General features: G+C 41.2%; 1 protein-coding gene across 18 annotated transcripts in view; it reads left to right on the forward strand.

Moving 5' to 3' along the window:
* The window catches only part of PIWIL1 (piwi like RNA-mediated gene silencing 1), a 72,313-nt gene that overhangs the window by 7,608 nt on the left and 38,942 nt on the right, over positions 1–25,763 (forward strand). For 11 of the 18 annotated variants that reach the window (XM_055357635.2, XM_031000827.3, XM_055357631.1 and 8 more), the window contains exons 4-20: positions 232–357; positions 849–1,063; positions 1,420–1,541; positions 2,583–2,663; positions 3,720–3,917; positions 4,337–4,448; positions 8,871–8,997; positions 9,222–9,339; positions 9,887–10,001; positions 11,255–11,442; positions 11,819–11,891; positions 15,518–15,718; positions 15,836–15,939; positions 17,106–17,176; positions 17,331–17,484; positions 21,476–21,601; positions 25,489–25,636. In XM_055357635.2, coding sequence (XP_055213610.1) covers positions 232–357; positions 849–1,063; positions 1,420–1,541; positions 2,583–2,663; positions 3,720–3,917; positions 4,337–4,448; positions 8,871–8,997; positions 9,222–9,339; positions 9,887–10,001; positions 11,255–11,442; positions 11,819–11,891; positions 15,518–15,718; positions 15,836–15,939; positions 17,106–17,176; positions 17,331–17,484; positions 21,476–21,601; positions 25,489–25,636 — 2,279 coding nt within the window. The remainder of the gene's footprint in view (positions 1–231; positions 358–848; positions 1,064–1,419; positions 1,542–2,582; positions 2,664–3,719; positions 3,918–4,336; positions 4,449–8,870; positions 8,998–9,221; positions 9,340–9,886; positions 10,002–11,254; positions 11,443–11,818; positions 11,892–15,517; positions 15,719–15,835; positions 15,940–17,105; positions 17,177–17,330; positions 17,485–21,475; positions 21,602–25,488; positions 25,637–25,763) is intronic. The other 7 variants (XM_055357640.2, XM_055357639.2, XM_055357644.2 and 4 more) reach the window with 1 other exon arrangement.

A 25,763-nucleotide genomic window follows, 5' to 3' on the forward strand; every position in this document is an offset into this window, starting at 1 on the left:
TTGCCCAGGACAGTGACAAGAAGGCCTTTACGAATGAAGTTATAACTAGGAAACCATTCTCTCGTTAGGCTGGCAGATACCTAAAACATGTTGATAGGATTGTTTTATGCCTTGTCTTCTACACCTCAGTATCCTTTGGATTACACATAATAGCACTATGGGAGTTAATATTGCCATCCTTTATTTCGTGTTTTATATTGCTCAAGTACACAATTTTTCTTTTTTTTTAAGGACTCCAGATATCTGCTGGATTTCAGGAGTTATCGTTAGCAGAGAGAGGAGGTCGTCGTAGAGATTTTCATGATCTTGGTGTGAATACAAGGCAGAACCTAGACCATGTTAAAGAGTCAAAAACAGGTAGGTTAATTAAGAATAAGTTTTGTGAGATTATATCTCAGGAACACAGCACAGTGAATTGAGGCACTTTAGTTTAGGTGTTTATTTGGCCAAGGATCCTGCATGGCTTTTCGATTTTCCTCACTTTCTTTTGACGTTGATGAAGTAGGTTATAGATATCTTTAACTGCACATTTTGAAACGTCATCTCATTAAATATTAATAGATCATTTTTAAAACTCTTTGCCATGAAGAGATTTAGTTGGTTTTGTTGCAAATTATTTGTAAATTACTTAGTCTAAGGAAGATTTTTTCCTAAATGTATGCTTCTTTAGAAATTCACCTAAAGAGAGAGACTAGTGGTCTCCAAAGTCAGATGTCTGAGGACTTTCATGTTGTCTGCTGCTCTTAGCCTTGTGTTTACGGAACTGTGCCTGCCTTGTCATGGTAGGAAAGGTTTCAAGGAAAAATAAACTTGATATTTTGTTAATTGACTATAACTTCCTTTTCCAGGTTCTTCAGGCATTATAGTAAGGTTAAGCACTAACCATTTCCGGCTGACATCCCGTCCCCAGTGGGCCTTATATCAGTATCACATTGACTATAACCCACTGATGGAAGCCAGAAGACTCCGTTCAGCTCTTCTTTTTCAACACGAAGATCTAATTGGAAAGTGTCATGCTTTTGATGGAACGATATTATTTTTACCTAAAAGACTACAGCAAAAGGTTATTTGGGAAAAGGGAGATGGGGGATTTCCACTTCAAAGCAGAACTACCACAATGTAAGATAGCTCACATGGCTTTTAGAGAGGCCCCAGGAGTCTCCTGTCTGATATGACTTGGAATAAACACATAGGGTACTTTGGCATTATTGTAGCATTGTCAGATTTGTCTGGGTAACTTGATGATTACAATTGAGTTATAATACACTTAGCCACTCTTTTTCTCAGAGCCATTTAAAAAAAATCCAGTTAAAACATTTTATGGTTTTCAGTGTTGCCTTATTAAGCAAGCAGTATGTGATTGGGCATAATTGTCCTTTAAGGATTTAAAGTTTGGGTTTTCCACCTCTCTGGCTTCAGGTTACTGAAGTTTTTAGTAAGACCCGGAATGGAGAGGATGTGAGGATAACGATCACTTTAACAAATGAACTTCCACCTACATCACCAACTTGTTTGCAGTTCTATAATATTATTTTCAGGAGGTATGTGTTTTATTTCAACATTTTATTAAGAAAACAGCAAAGTTGAAATAATTGTACATTGAACATCTGCATTCAATTCTCCTAGATTTTCAGCATTGGTTGGGATTATTGAGTTTCTCTGTATTGCAGTAACTTAAGGTGTGGTTTACTGATGGAAAATTCATCTATTTGCTTTAAGCAAGTGTCCTGCCTTTACTTCCCTAATTCTGTTGACTTCAAATACTGTCTGAGCTTGTGTTCAGAACACTCATATCCTCGAGAGCTATTGCGAACTTGGTATTCCTTCTCCCCACGGTGGGTCCTTGATCAGGAGGAGGTGCAGAGTTCAGGTCGTTTGTTCCACCACAGGAGATATACTGCATGCTTGATAATTTGCTTTCAGTGTACATATCACATATTCCCTATCCAAAAGCAAGACACGTGTTCTGCACAAATTTTTGTTTTTTGAGGGGGATGAGAAACAATCTGGATAAGGCTGAAATTTTCGTGAGAATAGTAGGGCATAACACTTGTATCTGTAATTTCCCTCTTTAAGTTAGTCATAAGATAACTGTCACTGATGATAGGACAATTCATTGTGATAAATACTTGTTTTGAGTTAATGTAACGGGTAGATTGATTTTTCCCTAAACGAGGGGTTGGCAAACATTTCTCTCTGCAAAGGGCCAGATAGTAAACATCGTAGGCTTTGAAAGCCATGTCATCTCTTGCAGCTCTTCAGCCCTACTACTGGACCGCCGAAACAGCCAGAGACAGCGTGTGAGTGAGCGGTCATGGCTGTGTGCCAGTAGAACTGTTGGTGGATGCTGAAGTCTGAATTTCAGATAATTCATGTATCATGAAATAATCTTTTATTTTTTCCAACCTCAAGGATATTTGAAAACCATTGGTAACTCATAGTCCATAAAAAACAGCAGGTAGGTTGGATTTGGCCTGGCTACAGACCACGATTTGCCAACCCCTGCTCTAAACGACATGCTGTTCTGATTGCCGTATTAGAGATACTTATCAATATTCACTCTCTGACCTTTCCATTTCTAGGCTTTTGAAAATCATGAATTTGCAACAAATTGGACGAAATTATTATAACCCAAATGACCCAATTGATATTCCAAGTCACAGGTTTGTATGAAGTAGAACGTTTAATATTCCTTAGGCTTGATGACAGACTTTAGAGATGATAACCTAATTTGAAATGGTCAAATTTACTACAGTGACTGTTAATGCCGCCCATCACATTATGTGACTATTTAACTTGAATAATGAGGAGACATCCCAGAATATTTGGATTTTTAAAAAATCACGTAATTTACCTGTCACTAGGGAAGAATACATAGTTGTCCAGTGCTAAGTTTGTATTTTTGCCCTTAGGTAATAAAAATAATCAGTTAATGTGGTGTATCAAGATGGCAGCCCAACTGAAAAACCACCTGCTGGGTGTTGTGCTCCGTGCCTCAGTGATGGGACCACTCGTCCCCCAGACCTCAGCATTATGCAGTATGCCCATGTCACAAACCTGCACGTGTGCCCCTTGAATCTAAAGTTGAAATAAGAAATAAAAGGCTGGGCGCGGTGGCTCATGCCTGTAGTCCCAGCACTTTGGGAGTCCAAGGCTGGTGGATCGCGAGGTCAGGAGTTCTAGACCAGCCTGGCCACGATGATGAAACCCCGTCTCTACTAAAAATACAAAAATTAGCCGGGTGTGGTGGCGGGCACCTGTAATCCCAACTACTCGGGAGGCTGAGGCAGAGAAGTGCTTGAACCCGGGAGGCGGAGGTTGCAGTGAGCCGAGATCGTGCCGACTCCAGCCTGGGTGACAGAGCGAGACACTAAGAAAATAAATAAATAAAAAATAAAATATTGCAGCCCAACAGGTTTAAGTTTATCATAATAAGTGTGGTGCTTTCAATTAGATTGGCAACTTTTTAAAGTCTTAGGCCAGTGTAATGAATAGCTGAATAAAGTTAGTACATTCATTTAAAATGAAACTTATACAATTATTATAATGTTGTTGAAGGTCTTAAAGCTGGAACCATGTAAATCCTAGAAATAAGGAAATTGATTCATTCAGAAACTTTATAGTTTAGACCCAGTTAATAAAAGTGAAAACGCAACTTAGTGTGTGCAGAATGTGTTGAATGTGGAGAGGTTCTTCATGACCCCCATCTTGTCTGACAGGTTGGTGATTTGGCCTGGCTTCACTACTTCCATCCTTCAGTATGAAAACAGCATCATGCTCTGCACTGACGTTAGCCATAAAGTCCTTCGAAGTGAGACTGTTTTGGATTTCATGTTCAACTTTTATCATCAGACAGAAGAACATAAATTTCAAGAACAAGTTTCCAAAGAACTAATAGGTTTAGTTGTTCTTACCAAGTAAGACTGCTTTTTAAAGTGCACGATAATTTTTTGTGAGTCAAAGTGTTGTGGCTTTCTAGTTCTACCACGTTAAGAAATAGTGTTTAAAATTGAGTGGTGGGAATAGCACAAAACAAGGGTGAGGGTATTTTTCACCTTTCCCAGGATCATAGTTTTGGGGATGACATAACTCATCTGGAGAGGACAAATAGCTAGTGATTTTTATCCTTTTAAATTATTTTATTTTCTGTTAGTAATTTACTCACCTCCCCCATCCATCTGGCATAGTCTGTAAGAAACCCTGTTCCTTCTTTTTCCAACCTTGTATATAACCAGGTGATTTGAAATTTTAGAGAATACATGCTGTCTAGTCTCTCTTTTTAATATTAGTTCTTCACATTTCCATCAAATGCAGTCAAATCTCAACTGATCCCTAGGTATAACAATAAGACATACAGAGTGGATGATATTGACTGGGACCAGAATCCCAAGAGCACCTTTAAGAAAGCCGACGGCTCTGAAGTCAGCTTCTTAGAATACTACAGGAAGGTAAGATGCCAGTGGTTAGATCTCAGGAGAAATCCAAAATATCTTTGGTAGAATTCTCTAACACTTGTTGCACATTTGGAACAAGTTGCTTTTAAAGCTGTGTGTAAATGTATTTGTTAGGGCAATCACAGCATAATTTTATTCATTACCAAATTATTAAAATGCCTCTTTTTATTTGGTACAGTTCACATAATGAGAAATGCCCTCTCCTGGTTCCCTTTTTCCAGTAGAATGAAAGCTTACGTTTGAATTGAAGCCTATGGAGGACAAGTAGGTTGGATAACAGGTGGCGAGCAGTGGGAGTTAAGAGCTTGCCATACTGTCTCTCCCTCCATAATCAACATTTCACTTAATTTCACCTTGGAGACGGGTAGGATAAAGATCTTTGAACCTTCAGTATCATTTCTGCCAAATCTACTGCCTGTGGGTTAACTCTTAACTTTTGATTTACATGTTAGCAAAATGCAGACAGGCTTGTTAGCACAGGCTAGATCAGTCTTTTGGGCGATCATCTAAAACAGTTTTTAAAGAGATGATTCTAGTTTTGAAAAGATCATCAAAGGCAAATAGCAGGAAAGAACAACTATTGACTAGAAGAAACTGAACTGTTCATATAAGAATGCATGCTAACATTGTTTCAGTACTCAGAGATGAGCAGATCTGGCCCCCAAATCCTTAGAACGTCACATTCCATTTGATATGTTAAAAGCGCAGGAAGATTATTTCTAGAAAACTATCAATTAAAATCTCAAAACTTGTCTTTGAATTGCTAACGTTTCACATTTTCTTCTACTTTCAATAGAGTATTTCCTGTTTCTAAAAATTTGGATAAGTGAGCTTAAATATGAAAAGTATTCATATTTTGCATGGAAAGTATGCATCTTATCAGTGGCCTTGGAAAGGTCTGTGTGCTGCTGTCCAGCTGCTCTGCTGTGACTAAAAAGATGAGAAGCCACTACGGAGGGAGGGATTCTATGAGACGCTGCATGAAGGGCTGACCTTATTCCTGGCAAGATGGAAACAGCCAGGGGTCATTTTAGCATGTCTTTCCTCCCACTGTTTTCAGCCTCTTTACTCCCCGAGGACTCCAACCATGCCTAACCTGGATCCCTCTGGGTGTCAGAGGTTACTGTGAGGAATGAGTTGTGGCATTTTTCTGTCGTTAATTTTAGTGATCACTCTCAGGGATGGTAGAAGTTGGTATATCAACAGCAAATATAAAGGAAACATCAGCTGAAAATGTGATTTAAACCTGAAGCAAGGTCAGTGGAATCTCTCCCCTTCCCTGACTGGTACTGAGTGTCCTGTGGCAGCTCATCCTCCTGTAAGTGGTGTTTTACGTGTTATCATACTTAGGAGCTCTGCCCAGACCCCTTTTACTATATGTTCACTCCCTGGGTGATTTCCAGTCTCCTCTGCCCAGGCTTCAGGCATGAAATGTTAAGAATCCCCAGACTTCCAGTTCCAGCCTAGACTTGTCTAAGCTTAGCTGCCTGGTTGTTCTTAAGTATTTGGATGACTCAAAGATACCTCTCCCATGTTGCCAGTGTTGAATGTGTTCTGTCTTCTGAACACGGCCCCTACTCGGTGCTCTTGGTCAATGCAGATAAGGTAACTTGGACAGAGGCAAGAGATTTTATGGTTTATATACCCCATGCCTAAGCAGGTTCTTGGGTATTTGAATAAACAAATGGTGGATGAGTCACACGTCAGATCTCCGCACCTTCCCCTGCCTCCTAGTACTCTTTTGTCCAGTTCTGTCACTCACCTTGTTATCTGAATTGCCTTCATTTTTCTCCTTTTCTAAATGGCATCTCCTGTCCAGGCCCTATTTTTGTAATTCATTTAACAAGTCTTAGTATTTATTTCTTCTACCTTCTGATCAATCAACTCATACACATCTGTTCTTCTTCTTCCCCTTCCCCCCAGAAATGATGTGGCGCCCGTGGGCCTGTGTCTGGTGAAGTGTGGTGATCTTTCTCCATGAGACCCTGTTTGCTGCCTTATTCTCATGGCGTGTCCCCCACTGTGCCTTTAGACTAAACATAGGGTTGTGTCCCCTCTGTTGGACACACCTTGTATGCTTGTGCTTGAGATCTCAGCTCAGCTTCTTTCTCTAGGGAAGACTTCTCTGGAAATCAGGGATAATCAGATGTCTTTAGTAGAAATAATTAATGAAAGAGGTTGACGTTAAGATATTTAAAAGAATCAAAGCATTCTTAGATTTTCTGGTAGAAATGCAGTTTTAGTAGTAAGTGATTGTTTGGGATTGAAGATAATATCTAGGAAACAGAGTAGAAGAAGGAAGGGTGTTTGGTAGAGAAGGTCATAGTTGGTTTTTAAAATAAAAGGTTTAACAGTAATGTCTAATAAAAATGAGAGTGCTGTTTTTTCAGGTGTAGAGGAAAATGTTTAAAAATATTCGACAGGGCCAGGCACGATGGGTCATGCCTGCAATCCCAGCACTCTGGGAGGCCGAGGTGGGTGGATCACCTAAGGTCAGGAGTTTGAGACTAGCCTGACCAACATGGTGAAACCTCGTCTCTACTAAAAATACAAAAATTATCTGGGTGTGGTGGCATATGCCTGTAATTCCAGCTACTCGCGAGGCTGAGGCAGGAGGAATCGCTGGAACTCGGGAGACGGAGGTTGCAGTGAGCCGAGATAGCACCACAGCACTCCAGCCTGGGCGACAGAATGAAACTCTGTCTCAAATAAATAAATGAATGAATGAATGACAGGCTGTTTGGCACCTAAGAATATAAAAGTGGAGGGGGCGTAGCGAGTACAAGTTCTGTATCAGGAACCATGCCCTTAAGGCCTTGGGTGAAATAGGGTGAGAGAGGACACACTTCTGAAATTACGACCACACTTCTACCATCTGTGTTTGCAAGTCAGTGATGTGGTGTGGAGGGTAACTGTTCCCAGACTCCTCATTTTAAAACGTGATAAAATAGGTAGTATAGCTGCGTGAAGCAGAGGTCAGATATGAGTATTCTACTTAAAATTTTCTTATTTGAAACAAGTCAAGAACGGGCTAGAATTCATGGTTTCTTAATTCACGAGGGTTTGTAGTAGGTGGCCAGGACCTTGCCATATGCTAGGAATAAGAAATATGCAAGCACCCTTAGTCTGCTGATGAGAGACAGACTAAGGACATGCTGTGATGATGTTCTTCTGGTGTGCTCAGTGGAGGTGTGTGGTTTGTTCTTCTGATGTGCTCAGTGGAGGTGTGTGGTTTTTTGTTCTTCTGGTGTGCTCAGTGGAGGTGTGTGGTTTTTTGTTCTTCTGGTGTGCTCAGTGAAGGTGTGTGGGTTTTTTTTTTAAAGCTGGATCTGATTTAAGCAGGATGCTAAGAAAATCTGTTTTCAGCAAGATACAGAATATGGTAGGAAAGAGGATCTTTGAGACACAGAGCCAGAACCTGTACTGAAGAGAACTCAAACAAAGTCTGTCATGGTTCTAGAATTGCCGAACTGAGCTGGAGGCCAGAGAGCTCATCTTTTGAGGACTTTAAATCATGAATATTGGCTGGGTGCCGTGACTCACGCCTCTAATCCTAGCACTTTGGGAGGCTAAGGCAGGCAGATCACCTGAGGTCAGGAATTGGAGACCAGCCTGGCCAACATGTTGAAACCCTGTCTCTACTAAAAATATAAAATTAGCCAGGCACGGTGATGTGCACCTGTAATCCCAGCTACGCAGGAGGCTGAGGCAGGAGAGTCACCTGAACCCGGGAGGCAGAGGTTGCAGTGAGCCAAGATCATGCCACTGCACTCCAGCCTGGGTGACAGAGCGAGACTCCATCTTCAAAAAAAAAAAAAAAGAATGTCATTTTTTATTGTTTAACAAATTGTAAACGCTTATTTTGGGCAGTGATTGCATCTGGGGAATCTTAATACTTCTCAATTGAAATTTGACTTCTTGAAAATATCAAGATTTTATAAAAAACTTTTTCTGATTAAAAATGCCCTGTAGCATAGGAACTTCTTCCCTTCCCCTCTTTATTCTTAACGGTGAGACTGCTTTTCTTAGTAAGTTCTCTCAATAACAGAGAATAGTTTTAGAGGAATCATCCTATGGTGAAAATGCAGAGTTACACAGACTACTGTTTCTAAACCAAGAAATAAACAATTAAGCAATGAGAACTGTGACTAACAAAGTCTGAACTCAGAACCATACTGTCCTGGACCATCACAGTTTTTAGGAAAAAGATAGGGCACTCAGTAGAGCATAGAAGTCACAATCTCTGTTTTAAGAATGTTAAAAAAAATGCCTTTTTAAAACTTTACTCTGAAGCTATTATTAGCCTTGCTATTGGCATCAGCTCTTTATTTTTTAAAAAAATGAAACCCTTTTTGCCCACTGAGATGCTACTCGAGGCATTTGCCGTGAACAGCGACCCTTTCCTCTCTTGAGCAGCAATACAACCAAGAGATCACCGACTTGAAGCAGCCTGTCTTGGTCAGCCAGCCCAAGAGAAGGCGGGGCCCTGGGGGGACACTGCCAGGGCCTGCCATGCTCATTCCTGAGCTCTGCTATCTTACAGGTACTGTTGCATTTCATTTACTCGGAAGGAAGCCACTGGATTTGCCCTTTCTTTCCTAGGAGTCCTCAGACATTCCTTTACTTCCCCTTCCCTCCCCCCAGAAAACCTTTTACTAAAACTGCTTTGTCTCCTGGGAATTCCCACTCACCATCACCCTATACTCCAGTTATTTAGACCTGATTATTATTTCTTTAACCATATGCCTTTAAATGTCTTATTTAAAGGTCTAACTGATAAAATGCGTAACGATTTTAACGTGATGAAAGACTTAGCCGTTCATACAAGACTAACTCCAGAGCAAAGGCAGCGTGAAGTGGGACGACTCATTGATTACATTCATAAGTAAGTCATTGATTTCACTGGGGCAGGGTTTCAGTTTTGTGTTTAGTATTTTATGTGACTTTGAGGGGTATCTTTTGAGGGAGTGGCAGAAAGTAACTTTCTCCTTTGGTATCTGTAGTATTTGGGGTGGGCTTGTTCTTCGTGTTTCTAAGCAAGGCTACCTATACCTCACTTATTCCTCAGGAAATAATGAAGTTAAACTTTGCAGCGCGTAGTCTTTCTAACTCTTCCATTAGCAAAAGGTGACAACAGACAAAGGGGATGTTTCTGGTCAAATCTTTTTTCTATGTTTGTTATATCAAGGGGTTTCCTTTGATGGGGAGAAAGTTTGGGCATCAGAATTTTAAGTTAAAGAATGTCATGAAGAGAAGCCTGAAGGTGATGAGAGAAAGATGATTGTGCTCCTGTGCCAGCTGGCATTCTCACCAGCGCCTTCACCCTGACGGCGACATTGGAGTGTGTTGTAGGCTGGAGTGGATATCTGTTTGACTGTGTCTTCTTGCTGTGTCTCTTTGTTGAGTCGCATGTAAATGTGTTAAATTTACAGAAACGATAATGTTCAAAGGGAGCTTCGAGACTGGGGTTTGAGCTTTGATTCCAACTTACTGTCCTTCTCAGGAAGAATTTTGCAAACAGAAAAGATTCACCAAGGTGGAAAAACAGTAAGGCAGTTTTTCGTTGGTGTTGTTGTTGTTTTTGAGACGGAGTCTCGCTCTGTCCCCCAGGCAGGAGTACAGTGGTGCAATCTCAGCTCACTGCAAGCTCCAAGTAAGGCAGTTTTTAAAGTTGACAATCAAGTGAGGCTTGGGTCAGATCACAATAAAGCAAGTGGGAAGAACTGAGTTCCATGCTAGAATGATCTTTTCCTCACCTTTCTCTTCTCCCCTTGCACATCCACTCTCTGTCAACCCACATGAACAGCCCGGGACCTCAGAAATAGGTACACCCCAGGAGGAGAAAACGTGGAAGCCCTAGAGAATGTGGAGCCTGTAGCTGGGTCCTCAAAAATCATCTGTAAGACTTAGCTAAAAAGTGGTTCGATTTTTTTTTTTCAATAACTTGAGCTAAAGTGTAGAATCCTAACTCTCTGCTTGGGTTGATATTTTGACTGCCACTAAAATGATGGAAAATCCCTGATTTGATTGGCCTGGATCATTTGTTTATAGAGATAATATATTAATTATTATGATACCTTTTATGTTTCATTTTCAGAAAAGGAAAAGTATTCTAAAAATATTTTTAGTGTAATTAAAGCACTGTAAAGTGCCAAAATTTTTAATTTTTTTTTTTTTTTTTTAGAAAATGTCCTTCCTGCCTTTGAAATGTCCTGTGAACAGTGATCTCACAATGTAATTTAATATTCTGGTTGCATTGTTTACGCTATCCCCTGCGTGAGGCCAGGCAGGGAGGTGGCCAGGACACGCAGAAGACACCGGGCTGCTCCCTGTGATGACCAGCACTCGGGTGCTGTGCCTCGCGTTTATTTCACTTTCTGTCTTGCTATCAGATGTTTTTGTAGCTTGCTTGCGGCATATAACACCTCAGTCAAGTTGCTTTACTCTCAAAGCCTTATTTTTTAATATTTTCATTTTGAAGAAAAGAGTAGCTATACTTGTAAGATTTTTTTAAAAGATTAAGGAGAATGCAACTAAAGCACTTAGGGAAGTACCTGGTCCAAGTAAGCATTTGTGTGGCAGCTGTCAGTATGAGTGTATTTTAAGTAAAATTGCCATCATCCTTTGGATATATTTTAGAGTCTACCCCTATTGAGGACATTTTCTCTGTCCCTTTAATTCAAGCATAAAAGTAGTACACTAAGTTTCAAAATATGCCATGGTAGAATTATTGAAGACTTTTTGGCTTGATCACTGACAACTTACAATGGAATTTACAGTGTGTCTGAACTCTCTTCTAGTTTGATTACAATCCACAATTTGCAGATTGGTCCAAAGAAACAAGAGGTGCACCATTAATTAGTGTTAAGCCACTAGATAACTGGCTGTTGATCTATACGCGAAGAAATTATGAAGCAGCCAATTCATTGATACAAAATCTATTTAAAGTTACACCAGCCATGGGCATGCAAATGAAAAAAGCAATAATGTAAGTTAATCAAGTCATTTCTGCTCTGAAAATTGCTTAGCAGTCATTTGGAGGGGGTGGGAACTATTAAAAATACAAACTACGTTATCTTAATTGAAAGATTTGATGTGGCTCCCTGTAATGCAGATAAACAGAAACATATTTTAATAACTAAGAATGGGTGGGAGAAACAACCAAGTAAGACAGTTTCTTAAACCTGCGTGCTTAAAATATTGCTCGTTTGTATTAGAAACAGCCCTTGGCATGAATGGCTAGTCTCGGTGTTTGATTTCATGTTTTATACAGAAGCGTTTCCTGTGTTACACAGGAAGGTGTTTATGCACGGTCCATTTGTCGCTACTTTGTCTGAGTGTTGGATTGTGTACTTTCATTCTAGGATTGAAGTGGATGACAGAACTGAAGCCTACTTAAGAGTCTTACAGCAAAAGGTCACAGCAGACACCCAGATAGTAAGTAACTAATTGACATATAGGCAGTTTTCGGTGAAAGAGCTTTTTCAAAGGGGGCATGTGTACATTTTGGAACTTGGAGTTCTTTTTTCAAATGTTAATAGGTTCTCAAACTAGGCACAAAAATATGTTTTGTAACCATAAAGTAGCTAAGCTAATGCTAGCTTTAGTTGTGCACCTAGGAGTTTGGTTTACACACTGCAAAAGGTGAGGAAGGGGTGGAGAAAAACAAAGGCATCTTCAATTTATTCAGACCCAAAGGCTTTACTTAGTCTAGAAAATTTGGAAAATACAGAAAAGCACAGAAGTAAAAATCAGCTGTTGTTCGGCACACGTAGATGTATGATTGCGTAATTACATGGAAGCTCCCCAGACAGCCCACTGCCAGGTATGGGAAGAGTAGGGTTGCAGAGAGCAGGGAGCCCTGAGTGACACTCAGCAGCTTGTCAGCTTCCGCAGGCATCCACGTCACCCCAAGGGGTCGGGATACGGATGCAACCACTCTCCTAAGCTCTTTCCCCTTTTATCTGCAAATGTGTTGTTGTTGTGTGTGCTTGACCCACCCATCCAGGTGAGTGAGTGATGACTCGGGAGGGGAGGACTGAGTCCCGAAGAGCCCACATGCCTGTTTGCCAGAGTCTCGCTACCTAGCGTGGGTGTGTGGGAGGTGCAGAGGGTTAGGAATTGGAGACGGGGACATTAGATGATGGCAGCCACTTAATGACGGGTGGTTTTCGTTGGTGATCTGAAATTGTGGGGACATGCGGCAAGTGTGTGTTGTGGTTTCATTTTTGTTGTAATCTGTAGCGCAGTTATTAAAGACGGTAAACTCTGAAATCAAACCCCTGGGTTCACATCCCGGCTCAGCCATTTGCCTCATCTTCATCAAGTGCTTCTGGCTTTATTTCCTTTTCTGAACAGATTTAGGTGGTAGTAATAATAGTAGTGAACCCTCACAGCACTTCTGAAGTTTAATGGCAGTGTCATGCCCGGCCCCTCCCTAGTAGCCCAGGACATGTTAATCACTGTTGCTGCTGCTGCTGCCAATCAGCTCCTCAAACTCAGCGAGTCTGAGTTAACTCTTCATTTTCCCAATCCCATCAGTGTTTTGAATTATTCAGGGGAAAATGACCCCCCTTTTCTCAAGCTAGTTTTTTAGGCTGTCAGGTATGTCTTGACTTCACTGTTTGTCCAGCTTTCTATAAATTGTTGGTTAGAAACTGTCCGTCACTCTCACACACTGCTCTCTAGTACAAGGCCATCTGCCTCGTTCCTGTCGCGTCCCCAGCACTGAGAACAGGGCCTTCTATATTCCAGGCACCAGCATGTTGTACGACTACTGCCTGTCCTTGTTCACCATGGTGTGCTTTAGGCGTGGTCAGGCTGCCATCCTGCTCATCCTCTCTCTCATGCACACACCCCTGCACAGACTTCTGACACACTTTTCTCAAACTTGCCTTTGTGTTTTCCAGCAAAGTTTTCAACTTGAAAGCTTTCTATTTCTTCTCTAACACTCCTCCCACCCCTGAAATTCTATCAACATTGATATGGTTGTTTTTAGTCTGTATCTAGAGTGTAGCCTTTATAAACATGAGATGCAGTGCCATAGTTTTCTTGTAAGTCCACACACCCAGCCTAATGTAGCAAAATAGAGCCAGACTCATTGTCAGGGAACTCCGGAGTTGTCCAAGTCTTAATCACATTTGGTCTAGAATCTCCTTTGCATTCAGTCTTTGTCCAAGAACTTGGAATTGTGGCCTCAATACTTCCTGGTCCATAGTGGAAGAAAGAGAGTAGGGCTTAGACATTTACTTCGCAGAAGTGAAAGCACAGCCGAGTCAAAGACCATGACCCCTGAAGAGCTTTCTTTGCACTCTACACCCCCATGCCCTGTTCCCATAACCATTCCCTGCCCTGCTCTTGCTGCCATGAGCCCCTGGGTGTTGGGGAGGGTGTCTTACAAGTAGTCCTTTTATTCAGGTTCTCTCAACTTGTCCAGTTTGAATATTCCATCTATTTTGTTGGGGCCCTGCCTGATAAAATCTCCAAGACAAGTACTTCAGCTCTCCTTATTTTTAGCAGAGTTGGTTGGTTATTGTTAGAAAACTGACATACAAAGGTCATAGTAGCCTGGGACTGCAGTGGGTGATACATAGAAGTTCAGTCAATTCCTATTGCTTTTTATACCTGTAGCATAAAATTGCCAGAGATCTGCTGAGGGAACATGGAACTTGCAAAAGACAGAATGACAATATGAGATTAAGATGTAAGTGGTAAGGAAAATTATGATAGGTTCTACTACTATGTGATTATGATTGTAAAGTAGGAAGGGAAAAATGACATGCATGTGAACAATAGTTAGTTCAGCGATTTCACCAATTATTAGGCATTTATATCCTTGGCTATTTTAAAAACAAGTTGAAAGTACATATCTAGTTCACAGGAAACATTCTGAAGACAGCAGCACATTGTGGGGTATCGAGTGCTAGGATGAGTTTCTTCTGCCCCGTTGAGTTTTCGTACAGCCACATTGCGATGAGTTAGCAAAGACAGATTTAGTGATAAACAATGCATCTGTGTTGCCGTAAGCCTAAGAAATGAATGGGCTTCCTCTAATGTGTTCATTAGTTTAGCCCTTCATGCCACACTTCAGATCCCACAGGCAGATAGCTATTATGTTATCTGGGTAATGGAAACACCCAAGGTGGGAAAATTATTCTGCTGGGCACTATAAAAAGGGAAGAGAAGAATCTGGGAATATAAATTGGAGAACATGGCAATGAGTTAAAAGCTGGATTCAGGCCAGGCGCGGTGGCTCACACCTGTAATCCCAGCACTTTGGGAGGCCGAGGCAGGCGGATCACAAGTCAGGAGATTGAGAACATCTTGGCCGACACGATGAAACCCCATCTCTACTAAAAATACAAAAATTAGCCAGGCATGGTGGTGCGCGCCTGTAGTCCCAGCTACTCTGGGGGCTGAGGCAGGAGAATCAGTTGAACCTGGGAGGCGGAGGTTGCAGTGAGCCGAGATCGCATCACTGCATTCCAGCCTGGGCAACAAGAGCAAAACTCCGTCTCAAAAACAAAACAAACCAAACTCCAGAAAGTTAAACTTGGATGCCCAGAATTGGGGCAGCGGCACGTTGAGATCAGGCGCTCTGTTTTGTCCCCAGAATTGTCCATGGACCTCCTGTGGAAGTTCATAGTTTGATCAAATTCTCAGTCCAGAGCTTTAAAGCTTACAAGTTACGATTGTAGGTGAATCATGAGTAAATTAAGACTGTGGGAAATCTTTAATCTGTCTACCTGTCACTTGTCACTAAATTTTTCTGTGCTGGTTACATAGAGCATATTTAAGTTCTCAAGTTTAAACAGTATTCAGTTTTGACTCATAGTTTGCTTATCATGATTTATTTCCTTCACATGCAATTATCATTTAGTTGAACATGATGAGCAGTATTTGTTAATGTCCTACTGACTAGCTGTGTGGCTGAAGTGAATAGTAAAATAAATGATCATGTTCTTGACATTGATACTTCACAGGTGAGTTTAGTTTCCTGTCCTCTCCCTTGCTCTTAATCATCTGTCTCCTAATTCTTTGTAACAAGGGCACTTTGTTTTCAGGTTGTCTGTCTGTTGTCAAGTAATCGGAAGGACAAATATGATGCTATTAAAAAATACCTGTGTACAGATTGCCCTACCCCAAGTCAGTGTGTGGTGGCCCGAACCTTAGGCAAACAGCAAACTGTCATGGCCATTGCTACAAAGATTGCCCTACAGATGAACTGCAAGATGGGAGGAGAGCTCTGGAGGGTGGACATCCCCGTGAGTTTGATTTAATTGGTAGATTCCGTTTTAAAATTGGTATTTAAGAACATGGATTTACTTCTTAAATGTTGCTGGTACTCCATTGTATCTAAAATTACCATATTTGTGTTGAAGCTGAAGCTCGTGATGATCGTTGGCATCGATTGTTACCATGACACGACAGCGGGGCGGAGGTCAATTGCAGGATTTGTTGCCAGCATCAATGAAGGGATGACCCGGTGAGTGAGACTGGGCTACTGTGGGTGGCAGTGAGGACATAAAGCAGGGTTCTGGAGGTTCAGGAGTAGTGTTCATTCTTCGTTGTTATCCTTCCAGTTTCTCAATCATATACAGCAACGAATTTAGGAAAGAAAAATAATGACCTACCCTAGCTCTTGAATGACTTTCATCCTGTATTCGTCAAACTGCATTTCAGATTTTTTTTTATCATATGTATTGGCGAGTACGTCTTGTTAAATGTGACTCTCTCTAAAAATGTATTTGTTTAATAATATTTACTGGCCACTGAAATGTAGTTTCACATTTTGATGTAGAAAAACCACTTCAGTTTACCCAGTCACTTGTATTTCAACATAATAGCATTATTTTTCAGTGCTTTTCTTGGAACTAAGGGAATTGCCAAGAATAGTAATATATGAAAACTGAAGGCATGTTAGTTGTTGACATTAGTAATGGATATGTTTCAAGGTCTTATCATTTTTAACTTTTAGTTTCAGGGGTGCATGTGCAGGTTTGTTACATAGGTAAACTTGTGTCATGGGGTTTGTGGTTCAGATTATTTCATCACTCAGGTACTAAGCCCAGTACCCAGTAGTTATTTTTTCTGCTCCTCTCCCTCCTCCCACCTTCCACCCTCAAGTAGGCCCTGGTGTCTGTTGTTGTCTTCTTTGCGTCCATGAGTTATCATCATTTAGCTGCCGCTTATAAGTGAAAACAGGTGGTATTTGGTTTTCTGTTCCTGCATTAGTTTGCTAGAGGTAACGGATGGAGCTGAAGGTCTTTCATCTTTTAGAAGAGTGAAACTTACAATGAATAGTTTCTCAAGAGCACAGCCATGAGTGTGCTTCTGTGCGTATTTAGGTGTAATAAACCTGGACAGCGCCTCTGGGTATTATAGCTAAATTCTGTTTTCTCCCCAGCAGCTGGAATCATGGTACTGATTTGTAATGAAAACAGACACAGTTTGCGATGCTGATACGGGATCTCTTGTATCCTGCTCCTTCTGTGTAAGGTTTTATAAAGTATTTGGAGATGTTAACAGATGTCTTTAAGGCAGTTACAAAGATGACAGATTGCTAAGAGTGAAATAAATATAGAATAATTCAGAAAGGAAAAATTGATAGACAATTGCATTCTTATTCTAGCTGTGTTTTTCTCTGAATAGCTGGTTCTCACGCTGCATATTTCAGGATAGAGGACAGGAGCTGGTAGATGGGCTCAAAGTCTGCCTGCAAGGTTAGTCGCCTGTGGGGTTGCCGTTCTGCTCTCTAAACTGGGGTCTTCCAGAAATTACCCTGAACTGTGTTATTGATGGGCCCAGACTTTGGGAAGAACAGACGAGTTGTGTCGTAGGCATGAATTGACGTAAAACTTCTCTGGCCTGTTTCAGCGGCTCTGAGGGCTTGGAATAGCTGCAATGAGTACATGCCCAGCCGGATCATCGTGTACCGCGATGGCGTAGGAGACGGCCAGCTCAAAACACTGGTGAACTATGAAGTGCCACAGTTTTTGGATTGTCTAAAATCCATTGGTAGAGGTTACAAGTAAGCATGCAAATTGTAAAGCATTTTCTTTTTATAAAACTGCACCTTTGTATCTTTGAAATTAGCATCACAAGATGAAAGGATGAGGGAGAACCTAACTTGATAGGGACAGTAGGGCCTTTGAGGTGATGGGAAGGGCAGAGGGAAGTTTCTATTGGAAATTTTTCACAAGAAGGCTGTGTTGAAGGGTAGTGTAGACGGTCATTCCTTCACAGAGTGGGACAGTAAGACACCATTACCAATCATCAATCAGCTTTCTTGCTTACCTAAGGCCTTGGAGTGCAAGTATCTGATAATTCTGTACATCCAAAGGCGTCCACAGGATTCATTATTGAAATAAGTGTTCCTGACAGTCTTAGCTTACTGAATACTTGTTTCATTTCCTTGTGGACTTGACTAGTGTTTGATCAGTAAGGTGATTGGCGAGCATCTAGTCTCATGGGGCAGGGGTAGTTCTACTTTCTCCCTTTTTTTTTTTTTTTTTTGAGATGGAGTCTCGCTCTGTTGCCCAGGCTGGAGTGCAGTGGCACAATCTCGGCTCACTGCAACCTCCGCCTCCCAGGTTCAAGCAATTCTCCTGCCCCAGCCTCCTGAGTAGCTGGGATTACAGGCGTGAACCACCACACCCGGCTAATTTATGTATTTTTAGTAGAGACGGGGTTTCACCACGTTTGCCAAGCTGTTCTCAAACTCCCATCCTCAGGTGATCCACCCATCTTGGCCTCCTAAAGTGCTGGGATGCCAGGCGTGAGCCACAACTCCCAGCCTCTACTTTGTCCTTTTAAGCAATGTGGACAGCCGAGGGTGGTATCCAGATGCTGCACTTGCTTTCCTTTGAAACCCATATTGGTTTTTGTCTTCCTCTGCTCCCCTACAGACATTTCCGTCAGTGCCATTATGAGTCAATAAAATGTGTACCATCGCAAGAGAGCCGTTCTAATCAGTTACGTTAACTAGTCCTCTTTCTCTTTATCAGATCTGTGAGTGATTTGAAATCAGGGACTGTTGTATTTAGGGCTAAGTGCATAATACATTACAGATTTAAAGATTGAACTTTTCAGGATATTTGGAAGATCTTGGATCCTGTTTCGTGTGCGTGCACATACATATTACACACCCATTATTCTTGTATTTTAGCATTTTGTATCATTATAGAAAGGAGGGATTCTGAAAGCCACTGGCCACATCTGGGGCTTGATTTTATCTGGTGCATAGGAAAAGGACAAGCACCAAGAGCTCATTCCTTATTTCTACTAACGGGCTTCTGAGTCATCTTTGGCCAATGCTAAAAGGCCCCACACAATAAGTGTTTATCCCAGACGTTTCTTAAAATGAGATGTGATGCCGTGAAGGTCTCAGAGAAAGTCAGGAGTGTTTTTATCTTTTTTGAAATAGTTGTGTTTCAGATTAAAAGACCACGCATTTTTTAATATTTTGGAAATGAAAGTTAATGTTCTTTCCTATTCCCTTAAGACTCTTGATGCTTATATTTTGTCAAATAATGATACTTTGTTTTCAGGCTTTAGAAGCCTTATTGTATGCTGTTCTCTGACTTGGCCTTTCTGTCTGTGTGGGGAGGTGTGGTGTGGTGTGTGCAGCAGGCAGTAAAGGAGGCTCTGACTTGGACTGCTTCTTTCCTACTCTTTTTTTCCTGCAATTTACTACTTGAGCACACAGTGTTTTCTAGTCTTTATTGTCATTTCCTCATACCTGAAGTGAAGGAAATTGTCAAGAAATGATGAATAGAGGTCATAGTGCAAGTTCGTCACATTCCCTTGAGCTGAATTGTAGGGCTACTAGGAGTACACACTCCTGGCCTTGCTGGGTCATCTCTGTTTCTTAGGGTCCTTTGGGTTTGATTCCCAGAAGGACTGGCAGAAATGGCTCTTGAAAAGGAGGTTGCCACCCTAGTGAATGAGTACCTGTGCACAGTCGTCCTGAGAGTGCAGAGTGGACCCTGGTGCAGCTGGTGGGTGCGCCTACCCAGCTCCATCAGCGAGTGGGAACACAGCGTTGCAGGGAAGGAGAACCTAAGTCGACTGCTTGGGCTGACACTTAGTGCGCTGTTGCGTGAAGTAGACTGCACACTGTGAACTGTGGCAGTAGGGATCAGTGGTAAAAAGCAATATGTCTTAAAATCAGAGTTTGGTTAATCCCAGCTTTAGCTTCGTTTGTAGAAGAAGGGAACAGTTAACTGAGGCATTGCAAGGTGTAAATGAAAATATACGTAATGCACTTCACACAGTATCCAGTAAGTATTCAATACATGGTAGATAGTTCTTCTGGGAAAAACCTTCAAGTTGTACGTAAGGGTAAAATATCTGAAAATTATTCTTCACTTTTAGAAAATGCAAAGTTTGGACTTCAATGTTTGTCTAATAGTTATCATTAGAACCACAATGTTTGCTTTCAAATTGAAATGTTGCTTTTAAGCTTTTATAGCAACGTATCACAGGGCAGCTGATTTAGAGTGTTTGATGCAAGAACAAATCAGAAAGTCATGCCAGCATATTTGTGACCTGTTTTTGTTACTATATTTGCTAAATTGTTTCTCATGATGTTATAGGATTAACTTTATCCACCTTATGTCCTTCCATTCCCAAGACTGATACTTGTTTTAGATGCTGTCATGAAGTCCTAGATAGTCATCACTTTCTAACAAGGCCCTATGCTGAACTTAATCTCTGTAAGTGGCAGAGGCATTTGAAACAGAGGGCTGCACACGTTTTCAACACGTTCATTGTGGCTTTGTTATATTCAGAGCTATTAGCGCGGGCAGTCACCGGGCAGCAGTAGTCTACGTAGGCAGATAGGGACATTTCTGAAGATGTCCTCTGCTTACTCAAGTACTCTCACTGAGTTTCTTGCCCTATTCAATTTTCAGTGAAAAACATCAGCAACATTGCCGAGTCAGACATTACTAGGTCCATACTGTATAAAACCCTCTGCTTCCCAGCATTGGAAATCAAGTGTTATCTGTCCTCTTAAGGAACTAATGTTGTAGTTGGAGACGGAGGTGCTAATAATCATGTTTATCTAGTGCTTACTACCTGGCAGTGCTGTTCTAATTGCTACCTGTTCTAATTCATGGATTAACTACGTGGATTGTGTGTACAAGTGTGGCTGCTTCAGAAGGATTTGAAGTGAGCCTGGAGGAGGGGGTAGAAAAGGATGTGAAAGGTACTCAAGCAGACCACACAGTGCAAGTGCAGGGCTGCTCTCCGCAGGGTCAGAGGGAGGGCAGAAGGGCCAGGGATCTGCCGGGACGGACAGCTGATAGTGCACGGCTGTGTCCAGGCCAAGAAGCCTGATGAACCTTGACACAGGAGAGCTGCCTGAAGAATCCAGGTGGGGATGGGTGGCTAAAAAGGGCAGCCTCTAGTATGGGTGCATCCGATGTGTGGTAGGCCAAGGAGTGTGGGGCTGTCCTAGGGTCTGCACAAAATGTCATTTGAGACTCCAGTGAAACACTAGTATGAAAATGAAGTTACTCCTCCTGGAAAAGGTATATGAATATGTAGTATGTATGTATGAGTGTGTGTCTGTGTGTATCCCCTGATAGATTGTGAAACAGTAATTTTGAAAAGCACTACTTAAATCCACTTACCTGTCAAAGATTTTAGAGTTAATATTATATTTTCTACACAGTAGAAAATGCCCACTGAAGACTGTTATAAATTGTGAATTTTGAAGACATGCTGGAATTAACATTTTGGTGTGATTGGTATGTAATGTGTTTGGTCTATGGATAAACCATCTACATGACTGTGTGTCACAGGACATATGTGCCATTTGGTTTCCCTCTCACCGTTTATCCATGGTCTTTACTCCTGTCAAGAGTAAGATCCTGATCCTTCTCCACAACCTGGACAGATGATACGCCCCAGGAGGGATGTGTTCCTTTTTAAATGGAGCGTATGAACACCTGAATGAATGAGTGCCCTGAAAATATGACTGGCTAAATGTAGTTACATTCATCATCGTTTTTAAGCCCTAGACTAACGGTAATTGTGGTGAAGAAAAGAGTGAACACCAGATTTTTTGCTCAGTCTGGAGGAAGACTTCAGAATCCACTTCCTGGAACAGTTATTGATGTAGAGGTTACCAGACCAGAATGGTAAGTTCCATGTGATGAGCTGAAGGTTGTTCTCTCCTTGGTGATGGTTTCTTTAGCATGGCCCCTATGCTTTGCCAATTTTAATACATTTTACTTTTGTTCTTATACTTTTTATAAACATTAATTTTTTCAACTAATTTGGTCAAACATAATTAATAAAGCCCATGGTTTCCTGGTGTCTGAACAGAGGTTTCCAAGTACAGTTTTTCATTGGGGGAAAGAGGATTATTTTCTGTGGTATTAACTACACATAGGGAGATTAAGCATTGCTTCTGTAGATTGCTTTTATATTTTTTACGTACATAACCTATCCACAGATTGTTTTCTAGTAAAAAGTGTTTAGATTTGTAATACACTTAGTTGTCTAAAGGTCAAGAAGTTTTATCTGAGACAGAGGTGCTTATGAGAAAAGTGGCTTCTGAGCCGAGCTGCACTCACCGACCGCAAGAAAAGCAGAATGCCAGCCGGAGCTTACAGCGGGCACCGGCAGGCACAGGGAAATGGCCTTAGTAGCACGGGAGGATTCCGTGAGAAAGTCAGGAAACTTGGCTTCTTTTTTGGGAGAGAGTCACTGTGTTCCCCAGGCTGGAGTGCAGTAGCACAATCTCGGCTCGCTGTAACCTCTGCCTCCTGCGTTCAAGGAATTCTCATGCCGTAGCCTCCTGAATAGCCGGAATTACAGGCATGCACCACCATGCCGAGCTAATTTTTGTGTTTTTAGTAGAGACGAGGTTTCACCACGATGGCCAGGCTGGTCTCAAACTCCTGGCCTCAAGTGATCCGCTCGCCTCAGCCTCCTAAAGTGCTGGGATTACAGGCATGAGCCACCACGCCCAGCCGAAACTTGTTCCATTTTTAGTGAGTTCCTCAAAAACCCTTTTGTGTGAGGTGTTGTTAATGCAGTGAGCATGTTCGTGATGGCAACCCATCAGTCATTCTAAGTTGACACTCTACTCAGGACAGCGAATCGTTGGGAGGACTTCTGTTTTTCTATGTAGGTGCTTTGGAACCTTTGTGAAGAAGGCGACTTTAAGAGGATAAAGTCTCAGCCTGTGTGCAAAGTTGACATGTGGAACACTTCTCCTGTGTGAATCTTGGGTAAATGAGGCAATACTATAGTGACTTTAGGTGGAAAATGATAATAGCATACAGAGTTTAGTCTTATCTAGTCTGCTCTGTTATCTGACAGTGGAGAGAAATTTTTATTTTGAAATACATTATCTTGGATTTCTGTCTTTTTCTCAGACAGATGTTATGGCATTGGCTTAGGTTACAAGGTTCTAATAGGTTAGAAGGATTCTAACCTATTGGGGAAAAATTGGCTAGAAAGACAAAAGAAGGCTAAGATGTTAACATAGCAAATTCATTTCTGCAGGATTCTCTTTCACCATATTCAAAACGACCCCCGATGCTTTCCAACATTGCTACTACTCCTAATGCCAAAGCCCAGATGTGACATTGGCCTGAAGACAGTAACTTAAACAAATTGGGTAAAATCCCAGTTGAATTATGAAGTATAGAAAACGTCATGAGTTTTCACTAGATATTATTAAAATGTAGCAACTGCTGATGCTATTCGGACACCTGGAGAAGCCCACTCTTTTTTTTTTTTTTAGTTTCATTTTAAGTTCCGAGACACACGTGCAGGACGTGCAGGTTTGTTACATCGTGCCATGGTGGTTTACTGCACTTATCAACCCATCACCTAGGTATTAAGCCCCACATGCATTAGCTCATGCATTAGCTATTTATCCTGATGCTCTTCCTCTCCCTTACCCCCCAACAGGCCCCAGTGTGTGTGTCATTCCCCTCCATGTTCATGTGTTCTCATTGTTCAACTTCTGCTTATAAGTGAGAACATGTGGTGTTAAGTTTTCTGTTCCTGCGTTAGTTTGCTGAGGATAACGGCTTCCAGCTTCATCCATGTCCCTGCAAAGAGCATGATCTTGTTCCTTTATATGGCTGCATAGTATTCCACGGTGTATATATACCACATTTTCTTTATCTGGTCTCTCATCAATGGGCATTTGAGTTGATTCCATGTCTTTGCTATTGTGAATAGTGCTGCATGAACATACATGTGCATGTATCTTTATAGCAGAATTATTTATATTTATTTGGGTATATACCCAGTAATGGGATTGCTGGGTCAAATGGTATTTCTGGTTCTAGATCTTTGAGGAATCACCACACTGTCTTCCACAATGGTTGAACTAATTTACATTCCCACCAACAGTGTAAAAGTGTTCCTATTTCTCCTCAGCCTTGCCATCTGTTGTTTCTTGACTTTTTAATAATAGCTATTCTGACTGGTGTGAGATGGTATTTCATTGTGGTTTTGATTTGCATTTCTCTAATGATCAGTGATATTGAGCTTTTTCGTGTATGTTTCTTGGACACATAAATTTCTTCTTTTGAGAAGTGTCTGTTCTTGCCCTTTGCCCACTTTTTAATGTGTTTTTTTTTCTTGTAAATTTGCTTAAGTTCCTTGTAGATTCTGGATATTAGACTTTTGTAAGATGGGTAGATTGCAAAAATTTTCTCCCATTCTGCCGGTTGTCTGTTCACTCTGATGATAGTTTCTCTTGCTGTGCAGAAACTCTTTAGTTTAATTAGATCCCATTTGTCAATTTTTGCTTTTGTTGCAGCTGAGAAGCCCGCTCTTAATGAGCACCAAAGTCATCTGTAATCACCAGCACTGCAAATGGTTTGTGCCTAAGCTGGGAAGCCAGGCTTGGATTCCAGCCCTGGCATGATTTCGCTGTTCTTTCTGAACAAGTCATTTAACATTTCTTAACTCCTCATTCTTTGAAAAGGTAGCTGTACCATCTGTTGTAGATCAGTTCTGCTTTCCTAATTTTACTAGTTTTGATGGGCATAATAAATCTCAGGGTTAATTTCCTTAAATCTTTATTGGGTCAAATTACAATATCTCTGGATTGATATTTTATTGGTACCAAGAAAATGAAAAAAAAAATGTGTATTCCTTCATATTTGTACTACAGGCGGCTCTCTTTATCTGTAGGTCCTGCAACCATAGATTCAACCAACCTCGGATCAAAAATACTTGGAAAAAAGTCTGTACTAAGCATGTGCAGACTTTTTCTTGTCATTATTCCTTAAACAATACAGTAAAACAACTATTTACATAGCATTTGCATTGTATTAGGTATTATAATCTAAAGATGATACTTTCAAGTATATGGGAGGTTATAGAAAGACAACATTTTATATTAGGGACCTGGGCATCCGAGGATTTTGGTATCCTCAGGAGGTCCTGGAACCAATTCCCAATGGATGGCTATACCTGGTTTTTGTTCTTCCATTTGCTCCCATACTAGTTTATATTCTTTCATGTTCCCTTCCACTTAAAGATTTGCATTAAATTCCTGGGGATTAAAATGAATTATATTTTTGTTAAATAACAATGGGAACAGCAAGAGGGGAAAAGGTTCCGTGGTAAAAGCATGTTTGGGGAGTAACAGTCCCTGAAGCTCGACCTACTCGCTGCCCCCACAGGTCGTGCTTCCAGAGTCTGAAGGCTCAGTCACATGGTTCGGGGGTGGGGGTGGAAAACAGGAACTAGCCAAGTATGCCATAGTTTTTAGCGCCCATAACAAATGCTTGGTTCTGCTGGGAGGCATCATGACAGATATTCAAAATCAAAATCATAATCTTTATGATAAACATCTTTCACACATAAGCAGTCCCAAATGGTTCATGAATAACAGGCTCCTGGACTTGAAGGAAGCACGTTACAGTGTGAGAAGAGATGAGGTTACTGTAGGAACTTACAGTGAAGAGTGGTACAGAGCTTTGCACTGTAAGAAACTGGAATCATCCTAATTTTAGTTTCCAGCACATCCATGTGTTTTCTGTAATTCCAGGTATGATTTTTTTATCGTGAGCCAGGCTGTGAGAAGTGGTAGTGTTTCTCCCACACATTACAATGTCATCTATGACAACAGCGGCTTGAAGCCAGACCACATACAGCGCTTGACCTACAAGCTGTGCCACATCTATTACAACTGGCCAGTAAGTGCTTCTACTTGTTGATGTTTAGCAAATAAAGGACATTCACTTTTCAAAATAAAATAGCTGTGGTTTAAAAGGCTTTTAGGGTTAATACTGAGATTTGCAATTGAAAGAGGCTAAATCTAGA

This window comes from Gorilla gorilla, chromosome 10 (assembly GCF_029281585.2).
Source record: "Gorilla gorilla gorilla isolate KB3781 chromosome 10, NHGRI_mGorGor1-v2.1_pri, whole genome shotgun sequence".
Taxonomy (NCBI): Eukaryota; Metazoa; Chordata; class Mammalia; order Primates; family Hominidae; genus Gorilla; species Gorilla gorilla.